Genomic DNA, 13,940 nt, shown 5'->3' on the forward strand with positions numbered 1-13,940 from the left:
AGCACAGATTTCCCACCAATTTATTTTTTTTAAAATAACACGATTAAAATTTTATTTATTTATTATCTTTATTTATACCCCACCCTTCTTCCAAAACTGGAACTCAGGGCAGCTTACAACTACAAATGAATACATATAAATTGAACATATACAAATCTACATTTAAAATAGAATTAAACTTAGAACATTAAAACTGTTAAACATCCCCGAAAAATATCTAAAACCAATTTAAAAATGGTGTAATCAACACTAAAGTTATTGAACTTTAAACACAATCTTAAAAAACTGATGGTGAGCCTTGACAATTTTAGCGCCTTGTCAGTGTGCTGTGAGATCAAAAAGGTTGAAAATCACTGCTCCAAGCATTTATAAGGTTTGTCCCATGTGAATTCTGTTATGCGAGGCAAGGCTGCTACTCTGACTGAAGCTCTTTCCACACTCCAAGCATTTATAAGGTTTGTCTCCTGTGTGAGTTCTGTGATGCGAATTAAGGTTGCTACTCTCACTGAAGCTCTTTCCACACTCTAGGCATTTATAAGGTTTGTCTCCTGTATGAGATTTGTGATGCGAATTAAGGTTGCTACTCTCACTGAAGTTCTTTCCACACTCCAAGCATTTATAAGGTTTGTCTCGTGTGTGAGTTCTGTGATGCGAATTAAGGTTGCTACTCTCACTGAAGCTCTTTCCACACTCCAAGCATTTATAAGGTTTGTCTCCTGTGTGAGTTCTGTGATGCGAGGCAAGGCTGCTACTCAAACTGAAGCTCTTTCCACACTCCAAGCATTTATAAGGTTTGTCTCCTGTGTGAGTTCTGTGATGCGAGGCAAGGCTGCTACTCAAACTGAAGCTCTTTCCACACTCCAGGCATTTATAAGGTTTGTCTCCTGTGTGAGTTCTGTGATGCGAGGCAAGGCTGCTACTCAAACTGAAGCTCTTTCCACACTCCAGGCATTTATAAGGTTTGTCTCCTGTGTGAGTTCTGTGATGTGAATTAAGGTTTCTTCTCTCACTGAAGCTCTTTCCACACTCCAAGCATTTATAAGGTTTGTCTCCTGTGTGAGTTGTGTGATGCGAATTAAGGTTGCTACTCTCACTGAAGCTCTTTCCACACTCCAAGCATTTATAAGGTTTGTCTCCTGTGTGAGTTCTGTGATGCGAGGCAAGGCTGCTACTCTGAATGAAGCTCTTTCCACACTCCAAGCATTTATAAGGTTTGTCTCCTGTGTGAGTTCTGTAATGCGAGGCAAGGCTGCTACTCTCACTGAAGCTCTTTCCACACTCCAAGCATTTATAAGGTTTGTCTCCTGTGTGAGTTCTGTGATGCGAGGCAAGGCTGCTACTCTGACTGAAGCTCTTTCCACACTCCAAGCATTTATAAGGTTTGTCTCCTGTGTGAGTTCTGTGATGCGAGGCAAGGTTGCTACTCCGACTGAAGCTCTTTCCACACTCCAAGCATTTATAAGGTTTGTCTCCTGTGTGAGTTCTGTGATGCGAGGCAAGGCTGCTACTCAAACTGAAGCTCTTTCCACACTCCAGGCATTTATAAGGTTTGTCTCCTGTGTGAGTTCTGTGATGCGAATTAAGGTTTCTTCTCTCACTGAAGCTCTTTCCACACTCCAAGCATTTATAAGGTTTGTCTCCTGTGTGAGTTCTGTGATGCGAATTAAGGTTGCTACTCTCACTGAAGCTCTTTCCACACTCCAAGCATATATAAGGTTTGTCTCCTGTGTGAGTTCTGTGATGCGAGGCAAGGCTGCTACTCTGAATGAAGCTCTTTCCACACTCCAAGCATTGATAAGGTTTGTCTCCTGTGTGAGTTCTGTAATGCGAGGCAAGGCTGCTACTCAAACTGAAGCTCTTTCCACACTCCAAGCATTTATAAGGTTTGTCTCCTGTGTGAGTTCTGTGATGCGAGGCAAGGCTGCTACTCTGACTGAAGCTCTTTCCACACTCCAAGCATTTATAAGGTTTGTCTCCTGTGTGAGTTCTGTGATGCGAGGCAAGGTTGCTACTCCGACTGAAGCTCTTTCCACACTCCAAGCATTTATAAGGTTTGTCTCCTGTGTGAGTTCTGTGATGCGAGGCAAGGCTGCAACTCTCACTGAAGCTCTTTCCACACTCCAAGCATTTATAAGGTTTGTCTCCTGTGTGAGTCCTGTGATGCGAATTAAGGCTGCTACTCAAACTGAAGCTCTTTCCACACTCCAGGCATCTATAAGGTTTGTCTCCTGTGTGAGTTCTGTGATGCGAGGCAAGGCTGCTACTCTGAATGAAGCTCTTTCCACACTCCAAGCATTTATAAGGTTTGTCTCCTGTGTGAGTTCTGTAATGCGAGGCAAGGCTGCTACTCAAACTGAAGCTCTTTCCACACTCCAAGCATTTATAAGGTTTGTCTCCTGTGTGAGTTCTGTGATGCGAGGCAAGGCTGCTACTCCGACTGAAGCTCTTTCCACACTCCAAGCATTTATAAGGTTTGTCTCCTGTGTGAGTTCTGTGATGCGAGGCAAGGCTGCTACTCCGACTGAAGCTCTTTCCACACTCCATGCATTTATAAGGTTTGTCTCCTGTGTGAGTTCTGTGATGCGAGGCAAGGTTGCTACTCTCACTGAAGCTCTTTCCACACTCCAAGCATTTATAATGTTTGTCCCCTGTGTGAGTTCTGTGATGCGAAGTAAGGTGGCTACTCTCACTGAAGCTCTTTCCACACTCCAGGCATTTATAAGGTTTGTCTCCTGTGTGAGTTCTGTGATGCGAATTAAGGTTTCTTCTCTCACTGAAGCTCTTTCCACACTCCAAGCATTTATAAGGTTTGTCTCCTGTGTGAGTTCTGTGATGCGAGGCAAGGCTGCTACTCTGAATGAAGCTCTTTCCACACTCCAAGCATTTATAAGGTTTGTCTCCTGTGTGAGTCCTGTGATGCGAATTAAGGCTGCTACTCAAACTGAAGCTCTTATCACACTCTAAGCATTTATATGGTTTCCCTCCTGTATGCACTCTTTGATGTGAAGTAAGATCTTGTCTCCTCATTTCTGTTCCTGCATCTGCTCCTCAGCTTTCCTTTTCTGGTTCTCCCTCAGTCTTGACCCGTCTCCTGATGGAATGAAAAAGAAAGGTGATGAAATCCTGTGAATATATTATGATTTGTACTTTGAAAACATATTTCTGGGACCCCTGTTGATATCAGAGTTTAACTGTCAAAGCTCAAGTCCTTCCACACAGCTGTTTCAGCAGTAGCTGCTAGGTGATAGGCTGTGAAAAGAGATGGCGAGACACGTGACAAAAATTTGCTCTCTTGTTCCTCCGTTTAAGGTGGGCAGCCCAGTGCTTATGCACAGCTGGAATTTACAAACCTAGGATGGATCCTGTCTGATAAGAAAATGGCCCTTTCCTCTGCCCAGAGGGCATCTCACATCCCCTCCCTCCCTCTCATAATGTTAGTCCCCTGTTACATGCACTAAGTGAATTGAGCTTTAATTCACCCAAGGGAGGCCAGTGCCCCTCAAATTGATGTGGGAGGAAATATCTTTAAAAGTTGGGGTGTGACAACCAGCCTTTGTTCTCCATCCACCATAAGGAAAAGGCCTGTAGTTGACCGGCCAAACAGCTTTACACCAGACAGGACCAATAATCTGGAGGTAAGTAGTCACTTAGGATCAGGTAGATACTAGAGCTAAAGAGCTTCTTTTGTTTCAAGATTCTGCTTTGAGCAATTTGCTCCTTTCCCTTCCTCTGTTGTTTTTAACGATCATTTTATAATTGGAAATCTGGTCTCTGTGGGTCTGGTGGCCAAACTCTCAGGACATTCAGACACCCCATGTGCCTTGGACACGCAGGGATTCCCCACTACTGAATGAAAGGATTCTGAGGTGCTAAAGAAAAGCTGACTCTCCGGATTGTTGCCAGCGATAGAGGGAGAGTGCTGGCTTTGGGCCTTACAGTAAGTTAAAGGCGGCTCTGGCTCTGTGCTCTCCCTAGGATCCCAGAATCCCGAGTACTAAATCGGGGGCCCCAGAATCTTCCTGCCTGGGAAAAAGGGGTGTAGGAAATGGTGGCAGCTTTACTGGATAATTTGAAATGCATAGTGGGTCAGATTGGCGAAGCAGGTGTGCCAGGAAGGGAATAAGAAGACTGTCCTGAACCTCACCTTCTGTCAGAACAATCATTTTTAATATTTGTAGATGGGGCCTAGATCATGGACATTCATTTGATTGGTCTGGGATGCAATAGGCTCTGATTGGCTGGTTGCTCCAGAAAGCAAAGGATGGGCAGTTAAACGGGAAAGGCAATTGGAAAAGGCAGTTGATGAGGCAGTTGTGAGGTAGAGGCCAGAGAAAGCTGACCCGAAAGTGGAGAGCACAGGCCTGAACATTAAGCTATTTATCCCCAATGTGCTAACAATATTTGGCTGATGAAGATCGGAAGAAGGAAGCCGTGGCTGTGTGAGGCTGAGAGGCTCACCAGAGGAAAGTTACACAGGTGGGTTTTTCAGACCAACTCAAGCGTCCAAGTCACCAGAAGTTCAACTAGAGGAGATCTGGAGTTGAAGGAAGATTGTTCCCAGGAGCTGGACCAGGTTGTGGGTGAATTTGGCTGGGTTGGAGATTTAGGGAATTTGTCCCTGTGGGAAAAGCCACTTAGAAGCAGGGGTCAGCAACAGTATCTCCTGAGTCTTTCGAAACTGTCCTCAAGCACCTTTAAGACCCCAATGAAGATATCAGTATTCCCTTATGAACAAAAATCCCTTTGCTTCAACCTTTTTCCAGGGTGTCCATCTCATGCTTTAACCCTCTTCTATGAAGCTACTAGGAGGTTTTAAAGACATTCTATGGGAATGGTGGCAGTGGGAAAGGGTCATACTGAGAACTCTTGAGTTATTGTGGTAGGGAGTTCCATAGACCCTAAACATAAAAATTAAAGAAACACAAATACCTTAATTAGGGTTATACAAAGTGAGGCTGAGGAAACTATTAATTGACAGGTAGTGAGACCCGATTCTCTACAAGCAACAAGGAAGAAGAGAAACATTTGAGCAGCAAATAAAACTGAATTTGTTACAACAGGGAATTCCAGTACTTTAAAATGATACTGACAATTTGTTTTGTTTTAAAACACCTTCAAATGAGGGAGAGGAGAGACACACCCGAGCGAGAGAGATATCAATGAGACCTGCTTTAGTTATGGAAGTTGCCATTCTGGTTAGATAGAAAGGTTGTTAGCAGTCATTTGCAAACTGTGTGCCACAGGGAAATTAATTAATAACCTGATTGCGAGTTTTATTTTAGTTTTAAACATTTAAGCTGCCTTTTAAGGCAAAGCACCCTCCCAAGCTGTCTCACATAAACATAAAAGGTATTAAACACTGTTTCAATAAAATACCATAATTTCAAACAGTACTTAAGCGAATTTGAAAAATCCCAATTAAGAAGTCCCTATAATTAACCAAGCTATTACTGACACAGTTCAAAGCAGCAGAAGACAATCATCAATAATCCAGCACCTCAAATAAGAGCAATTTGAAACAACTGGATCTTCAGGGCCTGTTCAAAAACTGAAACAAAGCCAGCCACATACATGGCTTGGGAAGGATACCCAAGTATTCCAAGAGTGAAGGGCCTGCACGGAAAAGGCCCCGTCTCTAGTACCTGCCAATCTTATTCTCATGTATAATTGCATTTACATCCCACCCTTCCTCCCAGAAGGGGTCTACAATGGGAGGGCTATCGCACCGTATCCATAGCAAACGTCAGCTTGGGGAAAGCTAAGCTATGGACATGGACCCCGGAACAGGGGGGCTCAAGCCCCCTCCTAGGACTAAGCTTGGGTGGGCTGAGCCCCCCCCAATGATCAGACAAAATTGATAGTGATTCTTACGTTTTGGCAAAAAAGGTTTCCCGCACTGCCACTACAAGCAGGTCTCCAGAGCATGAGCATCCCTCCTGTAATCTATGGAGACCACGCCAGGAATACTAACAGACTACTGTGTTAATTTTGCGCTGTCTTCTTCAAGGCCTTTGCCTGGCAGCCATCTTAGCAGCAGTTCCAGCCAGCAAACTGGAGCATGCTCAGTCTCCCTTTGCTATAGCAACACATCTGCTCTTTGGCCACTAGGTGGCAACACACTTACACTTAGGATACTACACCTTCCCCCACTGGCCCAGAGATCTCTGCTGGGGCATTTGCATTTCTTCCCTCCAGATTTCTGTCCCGTTATTTGGGGTGTATTTTGTCCATAAAAGGGGCTCACACACCTTAGAAAGGAACGCTTTCTTTTTCAAAGTGCTTCCCTTGAGCTAACAGAGGGATTGCTTCTTGGAGCTGGGAGAACTCAGGGGGGAGAGCTTTGCAGCAGCCATTTTAGCCTGTATGTTGGAGCCCTACTGAAGATTAAGAACAAGGGCCTGCAACACGGTGACTCAAGATTAGGGTTGCCATATTCCAATTCCACAATTCCGGGCAGGCTGATTTGCTATTATGCAGATTATAAATTAGTTGTGTAATTTGCATATTATGCAAATCATGGCCCAATTAGGCAAATTAATCATATTAAAAGTTGCACTGTCCAGTTTTGTTTTGTGCCTAGCAATTACCACCAAAAACTGGGAGAGGATTTGAAGATTTAAAAAAATCCTTAATTTTCAACCTTAAATGCCTATTATGGAATATTTATTTATTAACAGGATTTATATCCTGCCTTTCCACTGTTAAAAATGGAGTTCAGGGCAGCTTACAAACATAGTAAAAACAATAAAAATGCACAATCAATGTAAAAACAATAAAAACACAACAAGCATAAAACAAGTCAATGCAACACTATAAAAATCATACAAGTTTTAACGCAGATAGAAATCAAGATTTCAATGTTATCAGTTCTGTCAATCATCTTATCTAAAGGGAGCATGTCTGAGCATGTAAGAAGTGTCTTTAATACACCGATTCTCACATTTCCGATCAGAGAGAGGGGAAATGGATCTTTCTATGATAAAGGCTGGAACATGATGGAGACCTGGGTGCTGGCACCTCTTTTTTAAAAAAGAAAATAAAAATGCAGGGAATTCTAGAGACCTGGCAAGCTGTGGTAGCATTAGACAGGGTAGCTGTTCCATTCCTATTAGTCTTAAGGGGGGGGGAAGGATACACCCCCACTGCATCGAATATATGCACAGAGAGGGAGCGCCTCTGTGTGTATGTATATAAATACATGAGTGTAAAACAGTTTTGAAAGCAACAAACAGAACTTCACTCAAGCTTGCTCTGGATCCCTAGAAGGATTCCGTTAATCACCTAATATATATATATGGACGTAATTGCGATTAACAAAACAGAGGTTTTTATTGTATTACTAAAACGTTTCAGCTTCCGCCTTCATCAGCTGCCAACATACAAATGCTGTTACCAAGGTGGCAGTTATAGAGCGTTGAGGATGGAATGCTCAGAGGGGCTTCATTTGCAGAAGCTAAGTGATGCTGGTACTGTCCTCCAGGTTCAGGCCACGTGGTGCCAATGTGTCCAGAGAGTATATCCAAAAGTTCTCCCTTTTGGTCAGTGCTGCTGGATCTGCTGGCATCTCTATCGCTGTAACGGAAAAGTCCAACAGGCTGTGACCCTCAGTGTTAAAATGCTTTGCAACTGGTTGCTCCACTTTTTTTGTCAAAATTGCCGACTTGTGGTTCCTGAAGCGCGTGCCTTGGTCAGTTGTGGTCTTTCCTACGTATTGGATATGACATCCTGGTCTTTTGCACTCGATGATGTAAACTATATTGCAGGACCTGCAGGTGATGTTCTGTTTGATGTAATATGTCCTGCCTGTCCTAGTGCTTGTAAAAGTGGCTGTCTCCCTGAGGTACACACAGGTGATACAGCGTTTGGAGTGACAAGGATGAGACCCTGGATTGGTAATAGGTGGCTTAAGCACAGCTCTCACCAATAGGGTTGCCATATTCCAGTTCCATAAGTCCGGGCAGGCTAATCTGCATATTATGCAAATTATTTGCATATTGTGCATATTATTTGCACATTATGCATATTATTTGCATATTAATATTTGAATTGTCCAGTTGTTTTGTTTTTGTGCCTAGGAATTACCACCAAAAGCTGGGGAAAGATGTGAGAAATCTTTTTTTTAAAAGCAACATTTTCAGCCTTAAATGCCTAGACTCTAGTTTCCAACACTATGGAGTATTGATTGATTGATTAAGAGGATTTATATCCTGCCCCTCTGCTGTTAAAAACAGAGCTCAGCACAGCTTACAAATATAATAAAAACAATAAAAATACACAATCAATATAAAAACATAATAAAAACACAAAATAGCAATAAACATAAAGTAAGCCAGGGCAGCAGTACGGTTAACCATATACGATATATTTCAAAGATGTGGTGGGTGGAGAAAAACAAGAAGCCAAAATGTTAGGAAAAGGAGTCTTTCACACCACATGCTCAGTTCTAAATACTGTTGCAGCAAGTTTTACAAGTTCCCCCAGTATTCCACTAGTGCAGGCACTCAGACATTCAAAGTATCTGTATGTTTCTTAGGTTTTATAAAAGCAGAGCTTTGCTTAACTCAAAATTTCTTCTCCCTTTGATCAACCACATCTATACAGGTTCCACTTCCATACTCAAAATGAAACTGGGCCTGGAAGTGTGCAACAACCCCACACATACCTTGCTAATTGGATTACCAATGCCAGGATGTCTGTCTTATCGACTACTCTCCTGCTCCCCCACCCCCCCACCGGGCATCATGAAAGACCCAGTCCTGGGCTCAGAAAGAAAATAAATATCTGGTCCTCTTCAAAGTATTGATAAGCCTCTTGTTTTAATTGAAATAATAATTATAAATTCTTGCTCTTATCACTAATGGGAGTTAATTATCTTGCATACGCTACTGTTGCTTCTATGGCTGTAACAGAGTGAGGTTAAAGATAAGTGAAATGCAAATAGGACAACAACAACACAAAAGGCAGTATTGCTTTCCTAAATGTAATACCATACCAACCACAACAAGATTCCTATGAGTAAGGCAGAAAACTCAGCATCCCACAACCAGTCAGGATTCATAACCAAAAACCCAAACTAAAAAAATCCTAGCAGACAGTCAGCCAAGGTCACAGAAATCCCCATGCAGCACAACCTGACCTGGGGACTGCAGTTAATGCAGAATACTGCAGCACAATTGCTGACATGAGTGAGATCCTATCAGCACATAATACCTCTGCTCTGAAATCAGCATTGGTTGCTGATTTGCTACCAGGCCAAGTTCAAGCTGTGCTTTCCATGTTATGAGTGCCACATAGTACTTGTTCTGCTCTTGTAAGAAATCAGTCCTGTTAAGTGGCAGCACCTACACTTTGGAACTTCTTGCCTATTGACATTAGGCAGATGCCTCTTTTCAGCACCTGCTAAAATCAGTTTTCTTGAGGCAAGCCTCTCCAGGCATGTGGAAGCTATTGTGTTTTTAAATCTGTTTTTAACTCATTGTTCATTTTATTATTTTGAATGTTTTTAAGTATCTGTCCTTAATGCTTTTGCCAATAATTTTATTGTTTTAATTCTTTCTGTAAACCAAATTGACATTTTTTACAATAAAGCGGTATATAAATGTTGTAAATAAAAATAAATAAATGTTGGAGTCACTGTGGCCCTTGACTCTCCTCCCACATTTAGGAACCAAGGAATCTGCCTTATACTGATTCAGGCCATTTCGTACCATGATTTCTTAAATGCAACACCATACCAACCACAACAAGATTCCTATGAGTAAGGCAGAAAACTAAGCATCTCACAACCAGTCAGGATTCCTAACCAAAAACCAAAAATATGATAAATGAATATTATATTTATATAAGCATGACTATCAAATATATGTATTATTTACACAAACTGTAAAGATATTTATAGTGCAATCCTGGGTTTATTTATTCAGAAGCAAGTCCCAGTGTATTCAGTGGGGCCTACTCAAACAAGGACAGAAATGCAACCTCAAGTGATAAGCAACATATGGGATTAGCATTGCTTTTACAAAAAGCAAGTATTGGGAAGGTTTTTAACACACTGCCCAAGATCTGACTCCTGCACACAAGAGGAAAAGAAACTGAAATGTATATACTTACCCAATTTATGAGATTTTCAGATAAACGGGGCGGAGGGGGGACCACCATTTTGTTTTCTAGACACTGCCTCAGGTCAATGAAACTGAAACACAATCCTGGCTTCTCTGATTGGCTGCAATCCTGAACGGGCGGGGTTAAAGCTATGAAGTGCTATAGTACTGTATCCAGTACTGTATAAAGAAAGATTTAACAGTCAGGGGGGCGGCTGACGTTTTTATGTATATCTCGAGAACCGGACCACCTAGAAACTTAATTTTTTTTTAAATTAAAGGTGAGAATCCGGGCCACCTAAGGGGCTAGCCGGGCGCCGGGTGGCATGCAAAGAATCCGGGTAAAACCCGGCTAACCGGGCAATATGGCAACCCTACTCACCAACAGTCTGCGCAAATTAGGAGGTTGGCGAAATGCTATAACAGGAGGCCTGCTGATGGCTCTGGTAAGATGTGCAAAGTTTGCCAGCAATGGGTAGCTCTCCTTGATTGCTCGGTGATAGTTAGGAGATGCTGGATGGAAATCTACCACAAATTGAATCCGTTGCTCTCTGCTCTTTGACACCTCAGAATGATGGAGGAGGTTTTCTCTGGACAGAATGGAGGCTCGGTGGATGTTGCAATTCATAATATGTGGAGAATATCCTCTTCTAAGAAGGTGTTCTTTAAGTTCACTGATACTTCTCTGGTATTTATCTTCAGTGTTGCAAATAAGTTTGATTCTCAGAGCTAAGCTATACACAATGTTCTTATTTATATGCCACGTGCTTCAGGAACCACAAGTCGGCAATTTTGACAAAAAAAGTGGAGCAACCAGTTGCAAAGCATTTTAACACTGAGGGCCACATTCTGTTGCATTTTTCCGTAACAGTGATAGAGATGCCAGCAGATCCAGCAGCATTGACCAAAAGGGAGAACTTTTGGATTTACTCTCTGGACACATTGGCACCACATGGCCTGAACCTGGAGGACAGTACCGCCACTACTTAGCTTCTGCAAATGAAGCCCCTCTGAGCATTCCATCCTCAACGCTCTATAACTGCCACCTTGGTAACAGCATTTATATGTTGGCAGCTGATGAAGGCGGAAGCTGAAACGTTTTGTTAGTATAATAAAAGCCTCTGTTTGGTTAATGACCAGAGCTTGGAAAAGTTACTTTTTTGAACTACAACTCCCATCAGCCACAACCAACATGGCCACTGGATTGGGCTGATGGGAGTTGTAGTTCAAAAAAGTAACTTTTCCAAGCTCAATCACAATTACGTTCATATATATATACATGTGTGTAGGTATACACACACATATCCATCCCTGGGGAGATGGAAGTAGGGTGATCTTTGGTGGAGAGATGCCTGCCAGTCATTTTGAAGAAGGGTATGTATCAAAAAATACTTTTTAGCCTTTTCTGAATTGCTGAACAGAGGCTCTGTCAGGCAACAGGGTGAGTGAGGCTGCATTCCAATGCAACTTTACTTAGGAGTAAGCACCATTTAACAAGGTGGGTACAGGGCTGAAAAATGCAAATGCTAGTATCACTGCCTTTTCTACAGAGAGGTTTGCTTTTATATCTTGTATCTGTTTGGGGGAGGGAGTGTTTGGTGGAATCAAACCCTTTTCTTCCATCCTCCATGATGACAGGCAGACCCTCCCATTGCATTCACCACTTAAGACACATATCCTGAGAAACAGGCAACTGTGATGAAAGCTGCTTCTCCTTGCTGATGCAACCAGAAAGTGTACAGTAGGGCTCTGCTTTACAGCGCTTCGCTTTACAGTGTTCCGCTAATACAGCGGTTGTGAATTGTAGAAAGGCCCCGCATTACAGCGCTTGTTCCGCTTTTACGGCGGTTTTTTGCTGCCGGGCGCCATTTTGGTCAATGTAAGTCAATGGGATCCGCTTTACAGCGGTTTTCGCTTTACAGCGGGGGTCCGGAACGTAACCCGCTGTATGAGCGGGGCCCTACTGTATGGGTAAGGGATGGAACTGCATGTGTTGATCAAGTGGGCATGTGCAGTTTTCTAACCTGCTAGATTCTGCAGATGCAGCAGGCAAGCAGACTAAAATTCTTCATTTTTCCAGGACAACTGTGGTGTCCCTCATTGGCTAAGAACAATGGAAGGCGGGAATGAGGGTTGCCAGGTCAGAAGCATCCCAAACCCTGAAATTTCAGGGCCGGCCGAAGGGGGTACTCCTGAGTGATGTCACAGGGATGGGCCCTAGTGCTGTCATTAAGCATGATACATTAAGCATCAATCACAGCTGTTTAGAGCATACAATGAAAAAAAACATTTCTCTGATTGGAAATTAAGATAGAAATCTTAGCTAAAATATGTAGCGTGGATAGGGAACATTTAATCTAGTCCATTTGCTTTCAGCAAGAAGGGTTTAAGTGCCCCCAGGCCAGGCCAGTCACCAGAAAGCCACTGTAGGAAGAAAGGAGCCTAGTGTTGTGGAGATGTTAGATGGGAACACTTAGGAGTAAAGATGGATGCCCGCGAAGGCTGCAATTCTAAACACACTTACTAAGGGACTAAGCACCATAGAACTCAACAAGACTTACTTCTGAGTAGATATAGTATGGATTGTGCTGTTGGTAAACTTGACTAGGGATCCTCTGCAAAGACATCCATCTCCAAGCAGGGTTGGCAACCCTCTGCCTGCAGTGCCCTGCCCCTCTCTTTTAACATGGCTGTTCCAAAATTCTTAACAGCTTTGACCCTTCAGAAAGAGGTCTGAAGCCCTGCTTTTGGCTCTGCTCTCTCCGCTGGTAAGAGAGGGAGCTTTGCACACCAAACACACACACATTGTTGTCTCACCTCTGCAGCCAGTTCTTCGTGCCCATTTTACTGACACCTCCATCCTTGCTCTCCAGCTCTTTTCTCCCCCACTCCATTTTTAAACAATTGTTTTCTCCATCCCGTTTCGCTCTCCACCTCCTCTCTGGTCACACAGAAGCCCAATTGGAAGCACATGGTTTTTATCCACAAATCAGAGGAGCCAAAGACTTCCCCTGCTCCCCCCCCCCCGTAACGTCTCTGCAAACGTTAAAGTTACAGCTCAAAAGTAATGAAGTTACTCCTTGTTCTATTACCAGCAAAATGTAACGAAGTTACCCATTCGTTACTCAAAAAAGTAGTGAATTACAAGCAACTCGTTATTTCTAACAAGTTACTTCCAAGCTCTGATCAAGGAGAAGATGATAATGTAACTTTTGAAAAGCAAATTGCCAATGTTTCGAGGAGGCGTGATGTAGTAGTAATGGGGGACTTCAATTATCCTGATATCTGTTGGGAAACAAATTCTGCCAAACACGGCCCCTCCAAGAAACTTCAGACTTGTGTTGCAGATAACTTCATCCTACAAAAAGTGGAGGAAGCAACCAGAGGATCAGCTATCCTGGACTTGATTCTAACCAATAGAGATGATCTGGTAGTTGAAGTGGCAGTTATGGGAACTCTGGGGGAAAGTGACCACACCATACTTGAATTCTTGATTTTAACAGAAGCAAAAGCTGAGAGTAGCCATACGCGCACCCTGGACTTCAGGAAAGCTGATTTTAATAAACTCAGAACAATTGTAAGTACGGTTCCATAGCAAGCCACCCTAATGAGAAAAGGAGTCCAAGATTTTCTAAAAAAAGGAAATTCTAAAAGCGCAATGGCAAGCAATTCCAACAAGAAAAAAAGGGGGGAAACAGCAGAAGAAGCCAATGTGGCTTCACAAAAAGCTTAGAGATGACCTGAAAACAAAAAAAGACACATACAGAAAGTGGAAAGAAGGCCAGGCCACAAAGGAAGATTACAGGCAGGTATCACAGAATTGCCGGGATGGTGTCAGGA

At 42.9% G+C, this 13,940-nt stretch overlaps 1 protein-coding gene across 2 annotated transcripts; it reads right to left on the bottom strand.

Annotated features, from left to right (window-relative positions):
• Nucleotides 1–217: 217 nt before the first annotated feature.
• On the bottom strand, nucleotides 218–12,985 carry LOC133386534 (zinc finger protein 91-like). Of its 2 annotated transcripts, none has more exons than XM_061630199.1 (2): nucleotides 12,918–12,985; nucleotides 218–3,091 (listed from the first exon to the last, which is right to left on the bottom strand). In XM_061630199.1, the coding sequence occupies exon 2, from the start codon at nucleotides 3,025–3,027 to the stop codon at nucleotides 367–369; it is 2,661 nt and encodes an 886-aa protein (XP_061486183.1). In that variant the 5' UTR covers nucleotides 3,028–3,091; nucleotides 12,918–12,985; the 3' UTR covers nucleotides 218–366. The 2 variants fall into 2 exon arrangements, with proteins under 2 accessions (XP_061486183.1, XP_061486182.1); XM_061630198.1 differs by lacking the exon at nucleotides 12,918–12,985 and adding an exon at nucleotides 5,872–6,022.
• Nucleotides 12,986–13,940: the final 955 nt, after the last annotated feature.

Source organism: Rhineura floridana, chromosome 6 (genome assembly GCF_030035675.1).
Source record: "Rhineura floridana isolate rRhiFlo1 chromosome 6, rRhiFlo1.hap2, whole genome shotgun sequence".
Lineage (NCBI taxonomy): Eukaryota > Metazoa > Chordata > Lepidosauria > Squamata > Rhineuridae > Rhineura > Rhineura floridana.

Bases quoted from the DNA above. Each gene is read 5' to 3' on its own strand.
- LOC133386534 (XM_061630199.1), bottom strand. From the start codon at position 3,027: ATGAGGAGACAAGATCTTACTTCACATCAAAGAGTGCATACAGGAGGG.